Source organism: Mesoplodon densirostris, chromosome 9 (assembly GCF_025265405.1).
Source record: "Mesoplodon densirostris isolate mMesDen1 chromosome 9, mMesDen1 primary haplotype, whole genome shotgun sequence".
Taxonomy (NCBI): Eukaryota; Metazoa; Chordata; class Mammalia; order Artiodactyla; family Ziphiidae; genus Mesoplodon; species Mesoplodon densirostris.
In genome coordinates this window covers 45,722,881-45,745,930 of record NC_082669.1, presented here as the reverse complement: position 1 = coordinate 45,745,930, position 23,050 = coordinate 45,722,881, and the positions used below count along the sequence as shown (strand labels likewise).

Below are 23,050 nucleotides of genomic sequence, written 5' to 3'. Positions count from 1 at the left end.
TTTGGTTTTTCCATTTTTTTATACTGGTTCAATCTGCAGAAATTTAACAGGCTTATGAAGCAATTTGTCACATAGTGTAGTCACATATCATACTTCCAATATTCATATTAATAGTCATGATGAGTAGCACTGATAACCAAGAATAACAATAGTTACTTCATATTATCACACAATTCATGATTTTTAGACAACTTTCTAACTATGCTTATCTTAAAATAATATAATTTTAAAAAAATTTTTTTATGCTTACACAAACCTGCAGCAAGATGAGATAGATGGGTAAACTAGATTGTTATTCCTCATAAAATGAGGACAGGCAATAGATACAGTCCTTGACAAGAGACTAGGGTCAGCAAAATCCCTCTAAGAACATCATATGGGTTTCATCTTTTTGGCCACTGGCAAAAACCTGAAACAAGCAATTATAAGGAACAGGGTTTGAAGCAGGTCTTTGGGGGTGACATTCTAGGAGCAGAACAAACTCTGCAAAGGAGGAAGGATAACATTCCTGTCTGTGTGCCAGCAACACTGACCCTGCAATTCCATTTGTGAGACAAAACCATTGTAAAGCAATTATACTCCAATAAAGATGTTAAAAAAATAAAATAATAATAAAAAAAAAGGGTGGAAAGTCAGAGAGTAAACTACTGATAGTCACATAGCAATCCCAGGAGTTAAGAGTTGAAGACAGGCCATCTAACTCCAAACTTTGAGCTCTTTTCAAAAGCAGTAAAAACAGGGCTTCCCTGGTGGCGCAGTGGTTGAGAGTCCGCCTGCGGATGCAGGGGACACGAGTTCGTGCCCCGGTCCGGGAAGATCCCACATGCCGCGGAGCGGCTGGGTCCGTGAGCCATGGCCGCTGAGCCTGTGCGTCCGGAGCCTGTGCTCCGCAAGGGGAGAGGCCACAACAGTGAGAGGTCCGTGTAACAAAAAAAAAAAAAAAAAAAAAGCAGTAAAAACAAGACTTGCTCTATCAGTCCTGTCCAGTAGAATATTCTTCAATGATAGAAACGTTCTATGTACGCATTGTTCAATATAGTAGTATTAACCACATATGGTTGTTGAACACATGAAATATGGCTGGTGTTTGACTGAAGAACTGAATTGTTTTAATTGATTGTTAACTAACTTAAATTTAGATTTCAAAGTTACATTGGGCTGGTGGCAACCATAATGCAGGTGACACACTGTCTACAGGTAGAGAATTGAGAGTTGGTTGCATTACTCTGTTTTGTGACTATACCTAAGCCACCACATATGAAAAGAAGCCATGCTACCAAAATTTCTATGTTTGTCACATTAAAAAGAAATCCCAATAATATTCCTTAAATTTGACTGTATTCTTTCAGGATGTATGACGTCTTAGTGGAAAAAAAATACTATATTGAATTTGACCTTTGTCCTGTGTTTGCAAACTAAAACACAGGAAAATGATCTGTTTAATTAATAATGGTAAAAGTTGGCATTCCTAAGGTACCTAATACATTACGTTTTTGAGTCCCACAATACCCAGTAAGATACATATACTTCTTATCTCCATCTCGCATTCGAGAAAACAAAGACCAGTTGTGCATCCATAATTCAAAAGACAGCCTGATGTGGGATTTCATGCTTTAAGTATAATTTTGTGGGGCTAGAGAGAGAAAAATAAAGCAGAGAAATCTGTCTCCAGCCTCTCAATAAATGACCTTTTGTTTAAAGGGTCTGGTTTTCAAGACTCTTGAGAGTGCATACATTATTTCATAAACCTTTGGAAGGAAATTAGAAATCCTAGCAATGGCTGAGAGCTCTAAATTCATCTTCCATTCAGATCAGTCCTTGTGCCATCCACTTAATACATGTTTGTGAGAAGCCTGTGGATGTGCTTGCTTGCAGGTGTAAACATGCAAACACGAAAATACATATTTACCAAATCTTTGCCTGCATTTTCTTATGGGAAATGGATTAAGAATGATTTTTCTTCTTGCTTAACTGTGTTTTTTAATAGGTATACAACTAACATATCCTTTATAAACATAAACATAAACAAATATTAAGGTCCTTTAATATTAGTCATGTAAAACCAGGTTCCAGGCATGTAAAACCAGGTTCCAGGCATTGGAGTTAAAGTACTGAACAAAGCAGATGAAAAATCCCATTTTCATAGGGTTTTTGTTCTAGCAGATCAAAGCAAATGCTCAATACCACAGCACATTTTCTAGCTTGCTACTAAGTATTTTTAGAGCATAACACAAATTAAATAATATTATGATTGATTTGAGACTCTGTAAACTACTAAATATCTTATTGCCCTCATAAGGATCTCAAAAACTGTAAATAAGTATTTGTTAACATAATATGCAACAATCTTAAGATAACACTATCATTTAATATGTAATTATTAAGATGCAATTCAAAATACAAAACCCCTTTATTTTGGGTCAATAAATTTAATAGTAAAAATGAACAGTTTGAAAACCAAAATTTTACTTAGCATATTCAGATAGAAGAATAAAGAAACCTATATAATCAAGTTCAGTATATTCAAACCCACTTAATAATTAAAGAGGAGATTTGGGAGAAACTTTTCTTTTACCGAGAGTAATTTTATCATTGATGGGGCGTTGAAGTTACGGAGTTTTCTCTGGTTTCAGGGAAGGATTTTTAGGGCTTTCAGTGTTTCCGGATAAAAAATTTATTGGAGTAAAATAATTTGTAGATTACTACTACTAATAATAATGATTAGAAGTCTGAATTTGGTACTATAGAGGCATAAAAAATGTAATGGCTGACATACATAAATGCTTATTGGCCAATGGATAGAAATTCTTGTATCTTTATTTCTAGGGCATTTGTATGTAGGTATATAAGCTGCACAGACTATAATCGTTATTATCAATAAAGCATATCAACAGCAATGAAAGCACAAATATATTTGAAATGCCCTACTGTGTGCCAAGAATCTCCGCATCTCATAGTTACATAAGTCTTGTACTCTGTTCAGTTTGTGTTTTTTGGGACCTGGCCTGCCTTTGTTTGCATGGTGGAAACTGAAGTAGCTTATTAGACATAAAAGGCCTATAAAGCTACTTTACACTACACACACACACACACACACACACACACACACACACAACCATTTTTACTATCTTTAAGACAGTACTGATAAGAGTAATACTTTCTTCTCAGCACAGTTAATGAAGTGTGTTGTCTGGCAAGAACACTCAGTAAGGTCATTTGGCAAAAGAACATTTTCCCAAAGGTTTAAGTACTCCATTTTCATTGCACAATTTTCTGTTCTTAACTTGATTAACTTCCTTATGGACAAATAGGCATTGTTTCTCCTTTTCTATCTAAAAAAAGCCATTGTGGTATGACACTCTGGTTGTACAGACAACATGAAAAGAGCTAAATACCATTACTGATTGTAGCTTCACAGCACAAATTCACTAACCATTGCCACATCAAATGAGCAATGAGAGGGGACCCAAGATAAAGTACCTGAAGTTTCTCAGAGATAGTTTTTATTATTCTCAATCTTAAATATCTTTGGAACTTTTTTTTTTTTTTTTTTTTTTGCGGTACGCAGGCCTCTCACTGTTGTGGCCTCTCCCGTTGCGGAGCACAGGCTCCAGACACGCAGGCTCAGCGGCCATGGCTCACGGGCCCAGCCGCTCCACGGCATGTGGGATCTTCTTGGACTGAGGCACGAACCCGTGTCCCCTGCATCGGCAGGCGGACTCCCAACCACTGCGCCACCAGGGAAGCCCTGGAACTTTTTTATATATCTGTAGCCTCATCTGCCTTCATGATAGCTTCCACACCACTGACAGTGTAATTATTTTCTGGCTTACATCCTTTTCATGGCTCTCCAATTTCTTCTGGATAAATTCAAAACATAGCATGATGGACAACACTCTCTACCATGGGGTCCTGGCTACCCACCTCATCTCTCCTCCAGTCATGTCATCTGTCCCAGCCCAACTGAGTCAAGGCACATCCCCAGATCTCTCAGGACTCCCCAAGTCTACCTTCCTCCACTCTCTGAAGGCAGTCAGGACTCTAATCCTGCCAGGATTGCTCCCCCAACTCTACCTCCAGGCTGTGCCCAATACTTCCCAGGTCATGACTACTATCTCCTCTGGGACCATCAAAAATGACCTTATGACCCTCATCCCAGTTTCAGTCAGTCATGAGAAACCTAGGACTTTCCATCATCCTCAGCCTTGACCTGCACTTTCTATCTGATTCATTTTTGCCAACAGCATTCATTCCATTTGACGTGCCATAAATTTTTATTTTTAGTAGTCTTTCTCTCACCACTAGAATGTAAATGACTATGGGAGGGGTAGCTCTATTTTGCTCACTGATGTACTCCCAGTAATTTGAATAGTATCTGGCACATTGTAAGTGATCAATAAATATTTTTGAATGCATAAATATTGAATGTCTTAAAGTTTGTGCACTGTCCTTTGATGGGACATGATTTTAATATTTAAACAGAAATTGTATATGCTGCTTTCTCTTCTTGGAACTCCCTTCTAATCCACCCCCTCCCATCCCTCCCCCTACTTCTACCTGGATAATTTCAATTTATGGTTAAAATCTCAGTCACGTGCTCCTGACACATACAGCACAGCACTTATTTTATTATAATAAAACTGACCACCTATCTGTTTTTTTCCCTGACTCTAAAGGATCCTCAGCTTTCTTGTGGAATTCCTGGTACATAATGTGTTTTTTTTTTTTTTTTTTTTTTTTTTTGCGGTATGCGGGCCTCTCACTGTTGTGGCCTCTCCCGTTGCGGAGCACAGGCTCCGGACGCGCAGGCTCAGCGGCCATGGCTCACGGGCCCAGCCGCTCCGCGGCATATGGGATCCTCCCAGACCGGGGCACGAACCCGTATCCCCTGCATCGGCAGGCGGACTCTCAACCACTGCGCCACCAGGGAGGCCCCATAATGTGTTTTTAAAAATGAATGGTTGGATGCATACATTAAGGAAATAATAAAACAAATAATTAAATGGTACGGCTGGTCAATTCACTACATGATCTGATTTAAACGGTGCTAGGAAAATCTTCTCTTTGTGTGCTATAAAACAACTAATAAGAAATAACAAAAACTCTTACACTGACCTATGGCTAATAAAGGATGTTTCCTATTATAAAGTCAATGTTTTGGATGCTGGGGAGCCCAACAGGAATATATAGTATGAGTGTCTGAACCAGTTAATAAATCACATCACATTCTCTTCTAATTGCCATATTCTTAGAGAAAGTAATTGTTATTTATAACTGCTGTTAATTGCTATCCTACAAAAAAAGAAAGACAATTTAGCTGAAGAGGGTTAATTCCGGGAGTTTCTGTGTGACAACTGTCAAAGGTGGGCTTTGGAGAGAGGCAGGGATGTCCCAGCTAATCTACAAGAGGCAGATGGTGGGACTTTAACAAGGGTGACAGGGTTGCTTCCCAGCTACACTCTCTAGGTATCCCATCTTACTGATCACTGCATCCCTAGCATATGCTCTTGAATTAAAATGAAGCATTAGCTGAGACCTGAAGGAGCTGGGTTTTGCTGTGAAATAAGGGCAGAGGGAAGGAACATCATGCAGAAAAGCCCAGAGTCCTGAGTAAGCACAGCAGGTTTTAAGTCACAGCAAACTGTTGGATATGAAAAGAATCTGGGTGCCTGGGGCAAGGAGACAGAGAATGAGGACGGTAGGCAGACTCTATAAGCTGCATGGCATGGGCTTAATGCTATGGAACTCAGATTTTATCATCTTCTTAACTGCACTGCCCAGGCCCTGGAGTCTCTGTAAGGTCACTTCAGGAGGGGGTGTCTCCAGAGGCAGGGGGAAGGCAGAGTGACTAGGACTCCCTGTACTCAGACCTCTCCTGCACCACCCCCAAAGCAAAGTAACTCTGCTTTAATCAGCTTTAAATATCAAGGATTTATGTTTACTTGGGAAATAATGGTTTAAAAAACATTCCACAAGGTGATCGTGAAAATCTGCACTTGGGAACCCACGAATAATATCAGCAGGCTTCTGTGTTAGAAAGAACATTTTGCAGATGGGAGGGCAGGGCCTGGCTGGGAGTCATGCTAATTGACAGTCTATGACACAATGATGTAGCAAATTGACACTGGCAGAATGTTTGAGAAGAAGTTACAACGAGTAATAGCATTTTGTGATTAACTAAACCTAAGTAGTGAGGCAGTGAAGGGTAGGAAGGGTCCAGGATTTTAGGGTAGGGAAATTGATAAATACTCAGGTTCCTTTCAACCAGAAAGAAGATAGGAATAGAAGCAGATTTGGGTAGAATATAATTATTTGACTTTCCAATCCACTTAGTTTGATTCCTATGGACTCACTCAGATGAAGGGCTCCATCTGGAATATAGTAATATGTATTCTCTGTGAGCTGAAGAAACCGTTTGGGGTTGTGTGGGAAACAATTGAGCATTTTATTTTAGACAGCACCTGTTTTTTGTATGATGTGAAAAAAAATGTCATCTGTTGAGAGTGAGGGGAAAGATATGAATAAACTAAAGGAGGTTTAAAAAGTTTAACCTGATTGATCTAGGAGACAGTATCAAGAATAAATACTTTTCAGAATAGATTTTTTTTAAAGTTGAAGAGGTGTTAAGGCCATGTTAATACTGGGTCTTAGGAATGTGTAGTGACAACAACCTGCATGCATATTTATGAGATTTCTCCCTGGTTATGCTCCGTGTGCAAACAGCAGGGACTGAAATATGGGATCATAATAGTGATCCGTGGTTGAGGGTTTGTGAGCCACTCGCGGAAAAAAAAAAAAAAGGATTCCAAATAATTAAACATTTCTGTAAAGATAATAGTTCAAGTGATAGATTCTAGGGATGAAGGTAAGATCAGAAATTGGTCGTTGGACTAGCAGAGAGGTTTAGGATTAGGGATTTGGGATTTACAATGAGGCAGAAGAGGTTATAAGAAAGCTGGAAAGATGGTATATTGGGGATATATTTAAAAACTAAAAGTCCAACATGGGAACAGCAGAATTAATCATCTTATATTTAAATAGGGGATAAGAGGCACTTAACGGAAACAAAATGTTCCAAAACAATACATCATCCACTACATGAAATGCCAGATGGATCATTAGGTTCAACAAAACACAACTACATACACACTCACAAATTTTATACCTATTTATAATTATTTTTAAATGTTTTATTCTATAAAAACTAAATGCTTTACTTTTACCAAATATGTGATCATTGTTCATTAACAAGAATAATATTTTTTTCCTTTTAAAAAGTTTGTCTCCTTATTGAGAAGCCTTTATTGTTCAGTTGATATACAGAATCAAGAATGGCTACCATATTCCTGATGGTAATGTGGTAATGAAATATGTGAACTCTCAGAGCAGATAAACAAAGCAGATTATATAGCACCTCTTTATTCAAAATTAATTTGTGATTTTTTCAACCACAAATACATCTAGATAACTTAGATTATGGCAAAGCAAGTTTCTAGGAATAAAAATCTATTTATCTTTCAGTTTCTGAGTCAAGGCTACCCCAGGCCTTGAAAATTTTATTACTGTCCAGGGTTCCTTATTTCCCAGAAAAAAATCCACTATCAAAGGTAATTCTGAAAATACATAGGATGAGAAACAGTCCTACAAAGGACACTATGCACCTATGTCTTAAAATGTGGAGGCCACGCTTTGAAAAGGCATCACAGTTTAATTTATTATTGCTGCATGAGGGTTACACAGCCTATCTTACAATTCCTTTCAAGTAGGTCTATGCAGGATGTGTGATTGTCCCAAAGAAGTAAAAGCTGTTTTTCCTTATTTTTTTTTCCCATTTTGAAACATGGTTTGATCTCTACTCCTTGTAAATTTGGTGTCTTCTATGTAGTACTTACTATGTGCTATGTGAAGAAAAGAGGGTTTGAGGTTTGAATTTCTTATAAAACTACCAAAGTAATTAGATTGTCTCTTTCCTCCAAGTATGACACAATTAGTCTGAGTCTGTTGACTCAGAGAGACAACCTATCAAAAAATGTTCAGTATTTGTCTTCTTAAAGAAGACAGTGTTTCCCAAGGTCAGTATTGCTTCATGTAAATTTAAATAAGGGACAACTTTGTTATTTCCAAGGAATATGCAATCCATTTATAGCATGAAATGGAGAACACAGAAGTTTTAATTTCTAGATCCAAGTAAAAACCTGTCTCATATAAAAATTTTCAGCCCAGAACACTCGTAAGCTCTGAAACCACACATTAGGACAAACTAAACAGAACTCATTCAGAGAAAACAGCAAGTGTGGGTAGTCCTCTCAGCTCATGGTATAAGGGGAATTATTTCAGGAACAAAAATATTTGATGGGTAGTTAAAGGTTACAAGCATATTAATTGTTCTATATTTTGAAGGGATCAAAATATAGCATATGGAAGGTATACATCTGTTTTAAAAAGCTTGAACCAACATGCGATTGCTCGAGGAAAAATATTTTACTTCATTAACAGAAAGGGAAGCAGTACAACATAAGGCTTAATAGTGTGGACACTTCATCAGATTGCCCAAGTTTTATTTATGGCTCAATCACCTATATCTTAATTATATGTTTTAAGCTTTTTATTTATTAGAGTGCTAATTAGTAAAATTCTCCTCACCTCTTTACCCACACTTCGATATTCTGTGTTGTGATGCTAGGACGGGAAGTCTCAACCAGTGGCTCCCAGAGGATACTTAATCCCCTCTCAGGGGATCTATAAGGTCAAATACTAGCAGTGATGATTCTGAGATATCATTTGCTTTTTTCACTCTCATCCTCTCATGGGTGTACAGTGGACTTTTCAAGGGGCTACATGACACGATATGGCAACACAGCAGCGGATGTGGTTATTCAGCTGTCTTCTGTGAAGTTGGATGTTAGTCATTTGCAACAGTGTGAACTAATGTCAATCTTCTCACTAATTTTTTTTTGTTTTTGAAAATAGTCATTTTTCATAAAGATGTTATTTTTGACAACATCTGAGGGGACGATCATTGTAATTTCTAGAATGTGTCATCTTTAATATGGTAAATAGAAATAAATATCACCCACATAAACAAGAGCATTTTGGGGTCCTCAATAATTTTCAAGAGCCTAAAAGAGTCCTGAGATTAAAGAGTTTGGGAAACACTGCTGTAGACTACATTTCTCCATTGCCAGATGGAAACCTGTTGGGTTCAAAAGGGGCACTAGAGAGACAAGAGAAGGGAGGAGGGAGAAGGGACTAGTTCCTGCTGGTCTATCTGCACTTATCTGTTAGATCTCTCCAGCATCTCACCGTCCCAGCCCCTGGTTCCAGTAGCAAGGCGCTCTAGTCTCCAGCTTACTGCCACACCAAGAAGGCGCAGTGAGCTCCCACAATTCAGTCCTGCACAGACCATGGTGATGCTGTAAGAGGTCTGACTTCCAGGGCTGCACACTCTTCCCTGAGCTCCTGAGCTATCAGAGCCAATCAGGAAGGATCCCCTCCACAGGAGTCTGACAGTGACACCTGCCAGGAAACACCCACTCCCCGACTCTGCCTCCCAGCTCCAAGAGGTCCTCCTTCCAAGCTTCTGGGTTTTGATGACTCCAACCCAGGGGAGGCATCTGCTTCCTATGGTTCTACCTCAGTTTGTCTCTGTGTTCATCTTCACTTTTTCAACTCTCCAACACTGTTTAACCAGTTTCCTATTGCACATTTTCTAAAGTAATATAGTGAGATTTCTATTTTCCTGACTGTGTGGAGTGATACAATTAGTGACAAGTAGTAATGCATTAGACATCTCTAAAAAGCTACACCTAATGAGAGAACCAACCATCTCTATGGTGACAAACTGAATTAAGTATCTAAGAGAAAAATCTAAACTCTGTTCTGAGCTTACAAATCTAAAAATGTGAAAGTATATTGGTAATTTGAACAACTGATATTAAATACTATGTTTTTACATAACTGCTTTGTGACTACATATACATATACATATATATATATATATATATACACACACATATACATATATTCCAGTCATTTAAAAGAGCACTTTGCTATATTTGATGGAAGTATCTCTTAAAATTATTACCTAAACACAGACTTCTAAGACATTGAAATGACAAGTGATGAATAATGATAAAGTATATTTACTCTAATGTTTACTTGCACAGTCTTAGTATGAAAGGATAAATCCTGCAATAAAGGTAATTTTTAAACAAATCATCTCATCTTATAGAGAATTTATAATGATTTTTCCCTTTGAGGTTTTTGCATTACATGCATTTTTAAAGTAAATAATTAAACTTACCACCTGAGAGGAGAGCAGGCTTACTTTTTACCATTGGACTAGAATGAGGAAACTTGTTGCTAAATGACATGAAAAGGTGTGTTGTGAAATCATCAGGAAGCTCGGCTTCCAGGAATGTCTTCATAAATAGCTTGAAACCTTCAAAATCTATTGTCTGAAAAAAAAATTTAAACATATATTTTAAGACTCAGCCAATGTTAAGATTTTGTGCTATGCTCAAAAACATTAGTAGGAGACATGACCTCAAACATTCTTAAATCCAAGTCTACAAAAGGAAGGTAACTATTTGAGAACTGAATCAGGCAGTCAGTCCTAGGTTGACACCAGTGATTAGATTTGTATGTCTTACCTGCAATAATGGAGCAAGAAAAGCAGGAGCTTTTCACTCAGACATCTCTATTTCCACCGTATCTATGTGGCCTTAAAATTTTTACTCTTTGAAATTTAATTTCCTCCTCTGTAAATTGAGTATAATATTCCCAATCCCGTAAAGTTGTTATGATGATTAAATCAGACAATTATGTGAAGATGTCAGTGCAGAATCATGAACACAGCATGAATACTCAGAAAGAAAGGTATTTCTCTCATCTCCTTTCTTTGTCTCTAATGGTGAATATTGTTTTCAACAACTGGAGAAAGTGGTTGACATGAAAGTTTCACCCTAACACCAAGACGAATGGATATAAAATTCTAAAGTGAAATTCTAAATCTTCCTATGCAGATTTTCAAAGGAATCTACTTCAAGATCCATGCCCACTCTTACTCACTGCAGGACTATAAAAGCGTCGACATTTACATGCGAAGAACCATTGCTACTTTGAGAATCTCCATGTCCACTTGGGGAAATGGTGATGGGAGCCACCTTCTATCCTCAAGTTAATGAGAGGATTTCACAGGAGCTACTAGGAGAGCTTGCTTTCTCCAAGTAGATGAGGACAGTGGGCCAGGATGTGACTCCTGCCTGGGAAACTGAGGACAAGGATACAGGTACTCGGGACAAAGACAAGAAAATGGTATTGTACTGGGCTTGGCCAACCCTCCTTGTGACTGAAGGGACAATGACGCAGAAATGTTGCCTGGGAAATAGCTGTAGACCTCATGGAAGAGAAGGTCCCTGGAGCTGTGTTGGATACTATCCAGTAGGCCATTTGAAGGGACTAGGAAACCTACAGAGAAGAAACTGAGATAAAGCCACATCTGTCCAGATCAAGAGACTGCAAGGGCTATAGGCCTCATAGGAAGCCCTTGAAGGGCAGTTTTTTATTACCCAGTTTAACATAACTGAGATGAAACTAAAAATAAGGAAAAAATAAAACTTGGCAGATTAATGCTCCCAATTTTTTACAGAATCCTGGCAGAGGAGAATAAAATTAATTACATAAACTGATATTTTGGATACAAAAAGTCTATTTTTCCTATGTAAAAATATTGGGATAAGCTGGTAGAGAACAACCAATTTTATTATTGCACTGTTTTGAATAAACCTAAAAGGGAATCAGACATACAGGGGTATCATTACGAGAAAGTAAATTTTTGCAGATTAGATTGCATGCCCTTTAAATATATGTACTGTGTATGTTTTTGTACCTAACATTAACCTCAAGCTAATACAAAACAAAACCAAAAACTTCACTTTATTTATTAATGGTTCCAAGGCACTATAACTTAATCTGACATTTTTGGTTAAACTTAACTTAGTCTTGCTTTGCTTATTAATTCTCAGAAGGGCACTTCAGATGTTTATATTGGTGGCGGTAAAAAGACTTCATTTCCTTCCATATTTAATGAATCACCTACACCACAGAATACTGTAAATTCTACTAGTGGATTGAACCACAAAACTAAAAACTGTGAATAATATGAATATATAAAGAATAGCATCAATTAGCAGAAGTACTTTCAAAAAGCAACTTGCCACAATGAATGAAGCCAAGGTTTCAAAATACACAGATGAGGCCAGCAGCCAGACTAGTATATCCAAATAAGTTGCCTTGAGGAGGGCACCTATTCTTACTAATAGGATTCCTCAGGATGGCCTATCAAAAGAGAAGTAATCCACACTCAGCTGGATGAGTGACCAACACTTGTCAATAATCTTCAACATGTAAGGTCTATGGAGAACGCAGGAGTTAATTTTATATGCAAAGCTATAGGAAATTTGTATGGTAAACATTCACAAGCATTGTGATTAAAATCAATGTTACTTATAGTTGCTTTTCTTCCTGGACCCTTTTGTAGTCAGCACTGTGTTTGGAAACATAACAGATGACAGAGCATGGTACTGAAGTCAGACTACCTAGATCAACTCTCAGATCCAACACTTTCCAACTGTGTGACAGTGGGCAATTTATTAAGCTCTCTGTGCCTCAAATTCTTCATCTATAACACAAACCTCTTGATTTGCTAGGAAGAATTCCAAATAGTATTTGACGAATGAGCCTTAAAACCATATTAACTTAAATGTTTCCATTTAACAAATCATTATATGGTTCATTGTTTTTTGCTGGGTGTTTTTTTAAATTGTTGTTGTTTATTGTTTTTCATTTGTTTTTGTTTCGTTTTTTGAGAAACTAGGTAATAAAATGTGAACAAAAGACTATAAATGCTGAACTTTTTTCTCTGAATCTTCCTTTACAATAAGATTATATCTTAAAGCAATTATTTCAAGCCAAGGGTTTGACGTGGTAACACAGGAAAACAACAACAACCAAACAAACAACCAACAAAAACAAAAACAAGGACTTCAGAATAAAATGATTTTGTTTCATATTCCAATACCTCCACTCACCACCTGAGTGATTTGGGGCAAGAAACGTATCTGCTCTTTTTAAGGAAAAATCTGCCACATCCCAAGTGTGATAACCCACACAGGACCTCCTTGAAATTGGTGCTTGTGATTTAATGAGGAAAACCAAAAAAATAGCCAACCAAAGGAAGAAGTGAACTTAATGCATGACATCCCTCTTAATAAGGAATACATTTCTCCTTGGTCCTTCTTTTTTCAGATCTCAGGAAAACTTTCTGAATTTTCTCCAGTGTAGCTCTCTCTTGCTCAGCAATGAAAAAATAGCTTAGTTTTATTATCTGACATCTCTACACCTTAATTTCCTCCATATAAGATCAACTGTTCAGCATTGCTGCCTAAATGTAATAATAAATTGATGTAAAGCACTTAACGCACCCTTGGACACATAGGATGTCAAAGAAATAAAATAGTAAAAAAAAAAAAAAAAAAAAAGAAAGGAATAAGTAAAAAGAAGCACTTGTTTGAGGTTAGATGGGTTTTTTCATTATCTTAATTTGCCCACCTCTTTATTGGTCCAGGAAACTAGAATTTCATTGCATTTTTCCAAATCTAACCCTCTGTTTTTTGGGTCTTAGATATTTTTGCTGTAATTTTTCTGTGTCAGGCAACACTGGCAAATTACTGCCTTCAGAAAGCAAGCCTTTAAAAATAGATTATCTTCCTTTAAAAAAAAATAAAAACTTATCATAGACATAAGAATAGAATAAAGATTTCCCTAGTTCTTAAATGATTTCCATGAGATGATGTCATCCTATTTATGACTGAAGTTTTACTGATGATGTCAACTTTTTCCTCCAACTTCGTTACATTATTGGTGGCAGCAAACTTCCTTTCTCTTACATTTCCTGTCATTACACACAGCTTACAATGCTGCAAAACCCAAACTTCTTCAGAGCCAAAAGGCAGCTGCTTCAGTGTTTCAGATTCACTGAGGAATTAATCTTCAATGCCTTTACTGGTTAACCCATTTCTTTCTTATTAGCAAAAGATTTTCCAATCTTTTCTAAAATTCTATGTTGTCCAAAGTACCAAACATTTCTGTAAGTGGATAATGTCCTCAATCTATATATTTTCCTTATCTCATGATTTAGCAGAATATCTTAAAATTTAAGTACCTTATTTTCTACTGCTATCATCTAGCAGCATTAGCACTGGTTTTTGAAGACTGTGACCTTTAAATAGAATGAGATCATTTATATGCATAGCAATAGAAACACTAATGAAAAAAGTAGGGTCAGGCAATTGAATGAGTGTTCAAAAATCAAACTGGCTGTAAGCTCAAAGACAGATACACCAAATGATGTTTAAAATTTTGAAAACTGCTTTTTCGTTTTCTTTTTTCCTGAAGGAACAGGCACAGACTATTTAGGGAGATAACACAGAGAATCTGTAAAGAATACAAACTTGGGAAGCTGCTCAGATGTTGTTGCCAAGTTGGCACAAATCCAAAAACATATTTCTATATGCCTTTCATTACTATATCTGACCATCTGGTTTCTTGGTTTAAATCCCTGCTAATACTAAAGAAATAACTCTAGTATTCATCCAAGTAGATTCAAAGTGAATGAAAATAAATGTTGTCATTCTATCATTACTTTAATTTATTTTGGCAGTCTTGGGATGAAGATTTTCTCATATTCAGCAAACGTTCATCATGCATACATCCACTTTGTACTGGGCTCTGTTCTCGGTGGTGTGTAAAGATGTTACTGATACATGCAAAACTCCTTCCACCAGGAGGCTTATCTTCCAATGAAGGAAATAAAAAAAAAACCAAAATAAACAGGATAAATGTACATTGTCTGAAGGTATTAAATGTTGACTAAAAAAATAAAGGAAAGGTTTATATATGGGGGAGGGGTGCTTACAGTTTTAAATCTGAGGACTAGGAAATGAGAATCGATTCTTTGAATAAAGATTTAAATGAGATGAGGGAGAGAGCTTCATACATATTTGGAGAAAGAACATTCCAGATCAAACAGGTGGTGCAAATATCCTGAGGTATTAAGACGGTCCTGTTTTAGAGGATTTGCTGTAGGAGCTAGTGAGGAAGAACAGGGGTCCAGAGCAGGACTGAGGGAGGACTAGAGTCATAGAGAAAGAGGATCTTTGGTGGTGTGTGGATGGGGGCTGATCCTGTAGCATGTACTAGATAGTCAATAAAGCATTATGGTTTTAACGTAGAGTGAGAGGAACAGTTACTGGAGGGATTGCAGCAGGAGATCACATGGTCTAACACATTTTAACAGGATCATGTGACCATAATAGGATCATAAGACTCTTTTATATAATAGGATCATTTTATATAATAGGATCTTATAACTTTTATATCACACAAAAGATAGTCCAATTTTCACATTTTCTAACAAACTTGTATACACGGCTGATTAATAAGTGATCTTTAAAAGAAAAAAGGAATCATTGAACTATTATAGATTAAGGTACTAGCTAAAACCATTCACAAAGAAATGACTTTAATTCATTTACCAGCAAGTATGGACTGAGTACCTGCTATGTGTACAATACTGTTGGCTACTGGGCAAAAGAACTCTGATCAAATGAGGTAGGCAGTAACATAAATTAGAGGCTTTCTTTCACCATTTCCATTTCAATTCTGCTGCCTAATTTATATCATTAACTAATTTTATTAAATTGAACATTGATGTAAAGGTCATTGAACCAAAGTATATAAATTAATATGTAGCATGGCTAACTTCCTGAGATTTCAAATACATATTTTTTATATTAAAATATTTTCAGAAGAAAAGTGTGCACTTTAAATGTCTGATTGTTTATGCTTATTTTGTATTGCAATTTATTGTTCATTACTTCAAATTTCAGAGAGCTCCTTGACAGTCTCCTAAAACTGCCATGGAGAAACTTCTGTTAAAGATAAAGAGTGAAAGTGAAAGTGTGAATTTCACACTGGATTTTTAAAGCTTAGTTTTGGCAAATGAAATTATTTTTACTACCTCAGAGGTGCATAATTTATTAGTTGTACTTGTCTTTACCTAAAACTAACATTTATTAAGTCTCAGTAAAGAGAAAATTAGAAACATGTTTTTCAGTAAGACGATAAATGGCAAGAATAACAAACAACGCTACTCCAAGTTATTTTAGTAATTATGAAATACAAATAATGGATTGGAAGAACTTTAAGCAGATTATTCTTATCGTGATTTTCAGTATATCTTGTGATCAAGAGTCTGTATCCAACTACATTTTGTACTTAGCAGGAATCCACTTTCACGGAGTAGGACGTCGTCTTGCCTATGTTTCAGTGCTGTCACTAGAACTGCTGTGAGCTGTTACTGAGGCACACACCAAATGCTCTAAAAGTTATTTCTCCTCAAAAAATAAAACTCAATAAAGACTTTGGGAACAACTATGCATATATAATTTTCATTAATAATGTCAGTTTTTAATGACTGCTTACTTGCATCTTTACTTGGAAAGAAAATTTCCAAAGGGAGTTCTCTTAATGAAGGTATGTGTGCAGGTAGAATTACAAGTATCTCTTCTTCCCTGCTAGACTGTAAGATCCAACACAACACTGCATCACATAGTGCTTAAAATAGTGTCTTTTACATTGTAAGTCTTCCTTATGTATTTGAAGTATGGACAGTGGAATAGCAAAAAAAGAAGAAAAAAATAGCACAATTTCACTCAATTACCTCTTTGTAGGAAATCTAACAACAAAGAAAACTGATTCAGGTAGAATGGTAAGAATTTATGAAATAGAATAAATAGAAAAAGCTTCTAAGCAGGAATATACTGTTTCACTTAATAAATCTCAAATGAGATTATTTTAAAGTATAATAGCATATGGCTATATATTTAACATTGCAGCAGATTAAAATAAAATAAAATCAACAAACTAATGATAACAAAATAACCAAAAATTTGGTATGGTTTCAAATATATACTTTCCTATAAATTCTATTCTTTCTAACCCATCAAGGCCTCAATATACCAGGGTTATTATTGGGAGAAATATCAAGATGGGAAGGTGTAGAAGACAAACTAGGAAATAGTCAGCCAGCACGTGAGAGTGAGGGATGGACATTTTACAACTGGGTAAAGACTTAAGAATTCAGGGCTTAAGAATTCCCTGAGTTGAAGCATTTTGTCAGCAATTTGAAAATATATGTAATAGTTTGACACTTTTTGATAGCAAAGATCATCTTGACCATTTCTATTTCTCCCACAGGTCCAGATACAATATCCAGTATGTAACATACATGCAATAAATGCATTTGGGATGCAACCCAATAATTTTTGTTCCAAGTGCTTTTCTCACTTTCTGTATATATATATATATATATATATATATATATTTTTTTTTTTTTTTTGCAGTATGCGGGCCTCTCACTGTTGTGGCCTCTCCCGCTGCGGAGCACAGGCTCTGGACGCGCAGGCCCAGCGGCCATGGCTCACGGGCCCAGCCGCTCCGCGGCATATAGGATCCTCCCAGACCGGGGCACGAACCCGTATCCCCTGCATCGGCAGGCGGACTCTCAACCACTGTGCCACCAGGGAGGCCCACACTTTCTGTATATTTATCTCTCACCAGTGCATGCTTTTATGCCAAACCCTTTCTTAAAGCCTCCAATATCTCCTTTTAATCTTCATAGTTAGTGATACATTCTATTATCCATAAGTGGAAAAATAAAATTAGGTGTTTGCTTAATATGTTTGTTGCATATAATGGAAACTCTCTAAATGTTATTGTGTTCCAGGAACTGCACTAAGTATTAATATGTTATGTGTATGCTATACTTCAATCCTCACAATAACCCCTTAAGTAAATGCTACTATCACTCCTATTTTATAGATAGAAAGCTGAGGCTCAGAAAAGTCAAGCAAATTGCCCAAAGCCAAAAGCTCCTAGTTAGTGCCAAGGACCTAAATATTTCTGACTTCAAAGGCTACTATGTTATAGTTAATCGAAGTATAATTCTATTGACAGATTTTGATTTTTCAATATTCATACCTAGTACAACTGGTTTATCACCGTCAAATGTATTGACTAGTGTATCAATAAACTAGCCATTAGAGAAAAAAGGGAAATAAAATAAAGTATAAAAATAAAAAGTAATGGCATAACTATCTCTACTCAGTTCCACAATCTTGAAAACTGAGTTGACCGTAACTCTTTTTGACATACTAAGTGTAACCTATTACTTTTTTTTTTTTTAACCTATTACTTTTGACCATATATCTGCAATGTGTTCTAACTCTGCCCCCGGCCTCTATTACAATCCCAACTGCCCTCCCAGTTTTCATCATTTGATTGGACTGCTCCAATAACTCATACCTGGTCTTCTCTTTAACTCAAGCCTGTTGTTCACATTGGCTTTAGAAGTATTCTCCTAAGTGGACAATTTAACTCGTTGATCTTAGGAATATCATTCATGATTTCCTTTACCTATTAAAAAAAACCCTTAAAATCCTTAGACACTCTAGGCCTTTCTACACAAATCTCTAGATTTATTTTCCCCTAATATCCTTAAATGTACTTCTGCTCAAAAAAACTATTCCTGTTGATGAAAACACACAAACAAAAACAACATACAAACCTTAAGATAAGTTTTAGTTGTAGCAAGCACCTAAAGAGTTTGCTCAACTCTCCCTGAAGAAGTGAAAAAGATCATCTGAGGATCCCAGCATCACTTTTTCTCTAACCTGATTTTTAACTCATATAAATTATTTAATAAATGTTATGAAAGAAATGAAAGAGCAACCTACACAGAATGTTTAAATACTGCATATCAAAGTTAGCTGTTATGATTAAACTCAGGAGTTACTAGTTTATTTTTCGAATTATTTAACCTTGTTTTTGAAACTCATCTGTAGAGAAAGCAATTGGAAGCAATTAGTATAATTGTATTTTATATACCCTAAATATTTACCTATTGTTAAATTTCTGTATATTTATTACAGAACATTAAGGGAGAAATGGATCAACTGTGACATATCAACTGTAACAGATATCACCTAGCCACGTGAAGCAGTCAAATCATTAATCCAAGCTTTCAATTTAGGATAGATGTAGCAGATTGTCCGTTCTCAAATTCTAGATGTTTTCATAGATATAAAATAGTTTGGTTTTTTTGTAAATGTTGAGATTTGATCCTCAGTGCAATTAAAATAAACCTGCAAGAAGTTATTCAACTTGATTTGTTTAATTATGACATAACTAATTAATCTCACAAGTATCCATGCAAATATTTTCTCAAATTGTTGGATGTGGTTCCATTCTATGCAAGAGCAATTCTCTGAGTATCAAGGCATAAAAACTGAAGCCACATGGCGAAATAAAAGTTACTATGTATTTCAACAATAAGTAATACATGTCAAAATTGGGTTAATAATTGTAGTAGGCATTTTATTCTTCAATTTGCTGCTATGTTTTCCAAAACTGTGTTCTGGTTGTAGCTTTGATAAGAGGAGGAAGATGACTGAAATTGTGCTGATAGTAATAGGGAAGAGAAGCAGAAATACTGGTTAACATGTTACATCCATTCCTTGCTAACTAACTGTCCTGGCGTTTATGCAGTTGTGAGAGGTGGAGCAAATACAACAGACACTATAACTACCGCCAGGACAGCACTCTGGATTGCAACCAGGCCTGATAGGGGAAGCAAATCCCATGTCATGTCCTCCACTCATACCTCACGGTAGAAGGAAATTAATTTAGCGTTGGGAAAGACATCAGAGTGACAGCGTTATATTTACTACTTTATAGATGAGGAAAGTGAGGCTCTGAGAAAATCAAGGTTACAGGATTGGTTGGGGTGTGTCTCAGATATTCTCCCTTTCACCTTTCATAAATTTTCCAGAACTTTCATATGAAATCATGTTGCTCCTTACAGCGTGATCCACAGCCACTGCCTCAAAACATCAATGGAACACCTGGCAGACAGAGACTTAAGTATTTTGCATATACTTTAGAATTTAACCCTTTTCACAACTCAGTAGAGACAATACTCTCTTCCTTTTATAGGTGAAAAAACCCAGGCTAGGAGAGATGAAGTAACTTGTCCAAGACGTGCTTATATGTGGCAGATACGGATTTGAACTCAGTTCAGTTGGAAACCTAAGACCCCTAAGACCATGTTTTCTCTGTTACACTTTCCAGGTGCTTTCTTTAATGGCAAAGGTTGAATTTGGTTCTGGAAGTACAATTATAGCTTACAATACAAGGGTGTTTATATCATTGCTAATAATTATAATAGTGTCAATATCCTTGTTAAAGACATTTAAAATATACATTAGGCAGCAGCACTACAAAATGTAGGTTCTGAAATCCCAGGTTTCTTATTAAGGGGTTGAAGCAACTCACTTGTCTGAATAACACAAACCCAGTACAGAGTACTGAGTACAAAGATAGAGTACGCCCAGGGAGCTAAGAAAATTTAACTCAGCCTTAGGCCAAGAATCATCTACTGACAGGAAATGTAAAGAGAAAACCCTACACTCACAGAACACTGATAAACAAAGAACACACATAGAGTAATAAGTATGCATGCCCTCATTCTTCTTCCTTTTGGCTACCCTCAGCTTTCCGCATTCTTTCTACTCTGCAACTGAAATTGCTTCCCTAACTAAACAACTGCATATAGAACAAAGGCTAAGCCAGGAAAAGGAAGGAAGAAGCTCATTCTACTGACCCCAAGAAAAGATGCTCATTTGCCACCAGTTTTCAAACAGCCTGGAGCAGGGATGAAGGTTGTGCAGAATGGTGTGTTGGTTGAGTAAGGTGTTCAACAAATGCCCTTTAAAAACTAGGGCCTGCTTAATAAAAGCAACTGTTTACTCTGAGGAGTTGCCTCCTAACAACATAAAGCTCATGTAGACTGTCTTTGGGGGAGCTAGTAGGTTTCCACAGAGCTCAGGGATGAGATCAGGGAAAGGCCATCCTGTGAAAGGGGCTGGTAAAAATCATTACCGTCAATGAGTTGCCATTTCAGCTGTGCTTCATCCTAGGAGACTGTAGTATGTAGGACCAGTGTCTAAGTCAGTCAAGATCATTCTGATGTAATCAATTGTACTGGGACATGTTGGGGATGAAACTGCGGTGCTTGTTGTCATTGAAACAAGAGGGAAACTTGTGAATAAGAAGTAACTAGTACATATCCAGTATTGTCCAAGGGAGACAATGTTATGGTTTTAGACAGCTCATGCATTTTAGTAAGATATATTCTCAGTAGGATATAAACATCCATTTAGAGAACTCAAAATGTGTTGTAATTCTAGGTATCCAACAGAACTATGGACCTAAAACTTCCTTGACAAAATGGACTTTACTAGGAGAGCGTGGTTGAAACAATAGATGGATTGCTCTTTTTCCCAGGAGGGCTAAAATCAAGAGCTTTTTCACTCATATTTTCTTCACAGATTCTAACAGCATTGTAGACCAATTAAAAAGTCCTTATCCATCTCATTTAAAAGCAATTATTAAATCTCCCACTGAAAAATAATAATTTAAGACTTTCATTAAATAGATCATTTAACCAGAGCCTGATTATATTTCGGTGAAATCAGAAAATTAAGTTCAAGAGTCTACAAAACTGAAGCCTGCACTCTGGACCCTTTTTGATTCTACTGAGGTATCAGCTCCTCCATTTGAGTCTTTAATTTAAACAAATATCAGTCACTTATAACTTTATAAGTATTACAGTTAATATTGTATATTATATGAATCTTATTGGTACAGAAGTATAGCTCAGTGATACGGATAAGAAATTCATAGCTCACATCAGAAGAAAGAAAGAAAATACAGATTTTAATAGAAAAGAAAATGTCTTACTTGTTTAAGAATGTCTTGTTTCTGCACATGCAAGGAAAGAAAGAATACATGTGTTAAGGTAAGATAATTTATACTTATCAACTCATATTGCTGATAATTTAACCAAAAAGTCAACTTTACAGATTGATTTTAAAGCATACCCTAGATCCATGGGTCTAAAAATGTGGTTCCAAAATAGCAGCTTCAGTATCAGCTGGGAAACTGATAAAAACAGAAAATTTTGAGCCCCATTCCAGAAACTAAGGTGAGGAGGCAACAACCTCTGTTTTAAGAAGAACTCCCAGGTGATTCTGATGCCAGCTAAAATTTGAGAATCATCGAATCAATCAATCTTAGAATGTAATAAGCAAACAGTTCTAATTGACATGAGATAAATATAATGAATAACACATACAGTATAATTAAAACCTTCCAGAGAAGAATGTGAAAATATAACAGTATAAAGATATATTCAATTATACTTATTCCCCACTCCTATTTCCTTCTATTAGAATAACATACCTAGCCTCTCTCCACCCTTTTTAAAGACAAATACCTTTCTATACATAAGCCACTGCTTAATTTCTTCCCATCTCTTTAGATGTCGATGAAATAATTTGGTGTGGAATTTGGAATCCAGGGAAAAAATATTTATATATGCAATGCCAAACTGATTCTTTCTCATAGTATAAAATTCTATGACTCTCATGAATCAGTTATATCTGAGATGTTCTGAGTGTGTTTTACTATGAACCTTCTCACTAGGACTGGATGGCCACTACAATCTACCTGTAATCATACTCTTTATATTGTCCACATAAGATTAGGTGGAAACTAATAGGCATCTCTTACCTTGTTGGGCACGAGTCAGTAATAATTATGTGCAATGGAACATGCTATGCTCATTACAGAAGCAATGTAATGCTTGCAATGACATGCAATGTCATTCAGTGCATGTGAAATACCTTTCCCTTTCCCTTATCCTTCTCATCTCCTCAGGTCTTCCCTCTCATTCTAATGGCCTAGCCAATTAAGTGAAGAGGAAATGTCTTAAACTGGGATCCCAGACAACCAGATTTTAACTACGGTTATTGTCACAAACCTAGATGGTTAATCTTGGGAAAGTCATTTTACTTTTCTTTTCTTTTTC

At 36.4% G+C, this 23,050-nt stretch overlaps 1 protein-coding gene across 6 annotated transcripts in view; it reads right to left on the bottom strand.

Annotated features, from left to right (window-relative positions):
* The window catches only part of DGKB (diacylglycerol kinase beta), a 653,248-nt gene that overhangs the window by 528,857 nt on the left and 101,341 nt on the right, over positions 1-23,050 (bottom strand). For 3 of the 6 annotated variants that reach the window (XM_060107578.1, XM_060107580.1, XM_060107582.1), the window contains exons 3-4: positions 21,922-21,942; positions 10,304-10,457 (exon numbers count right to left, since the gene is read on the bottom strand). In XM_060107578.1, coding sequence (XP_059963561.1) covers positions 10,304-10,457; positions 21,922-21,942 — 175 coding nt within the window. The remainder of the gene's footprint in view (positions 1-10,303; positions 10,458-21,921; positions 21,943-23,050) is intronic. The other 3 variants (XM_060107579.1, XM_060107581.1, XM_060107583.1) reach the window with 1 other exon arrangement.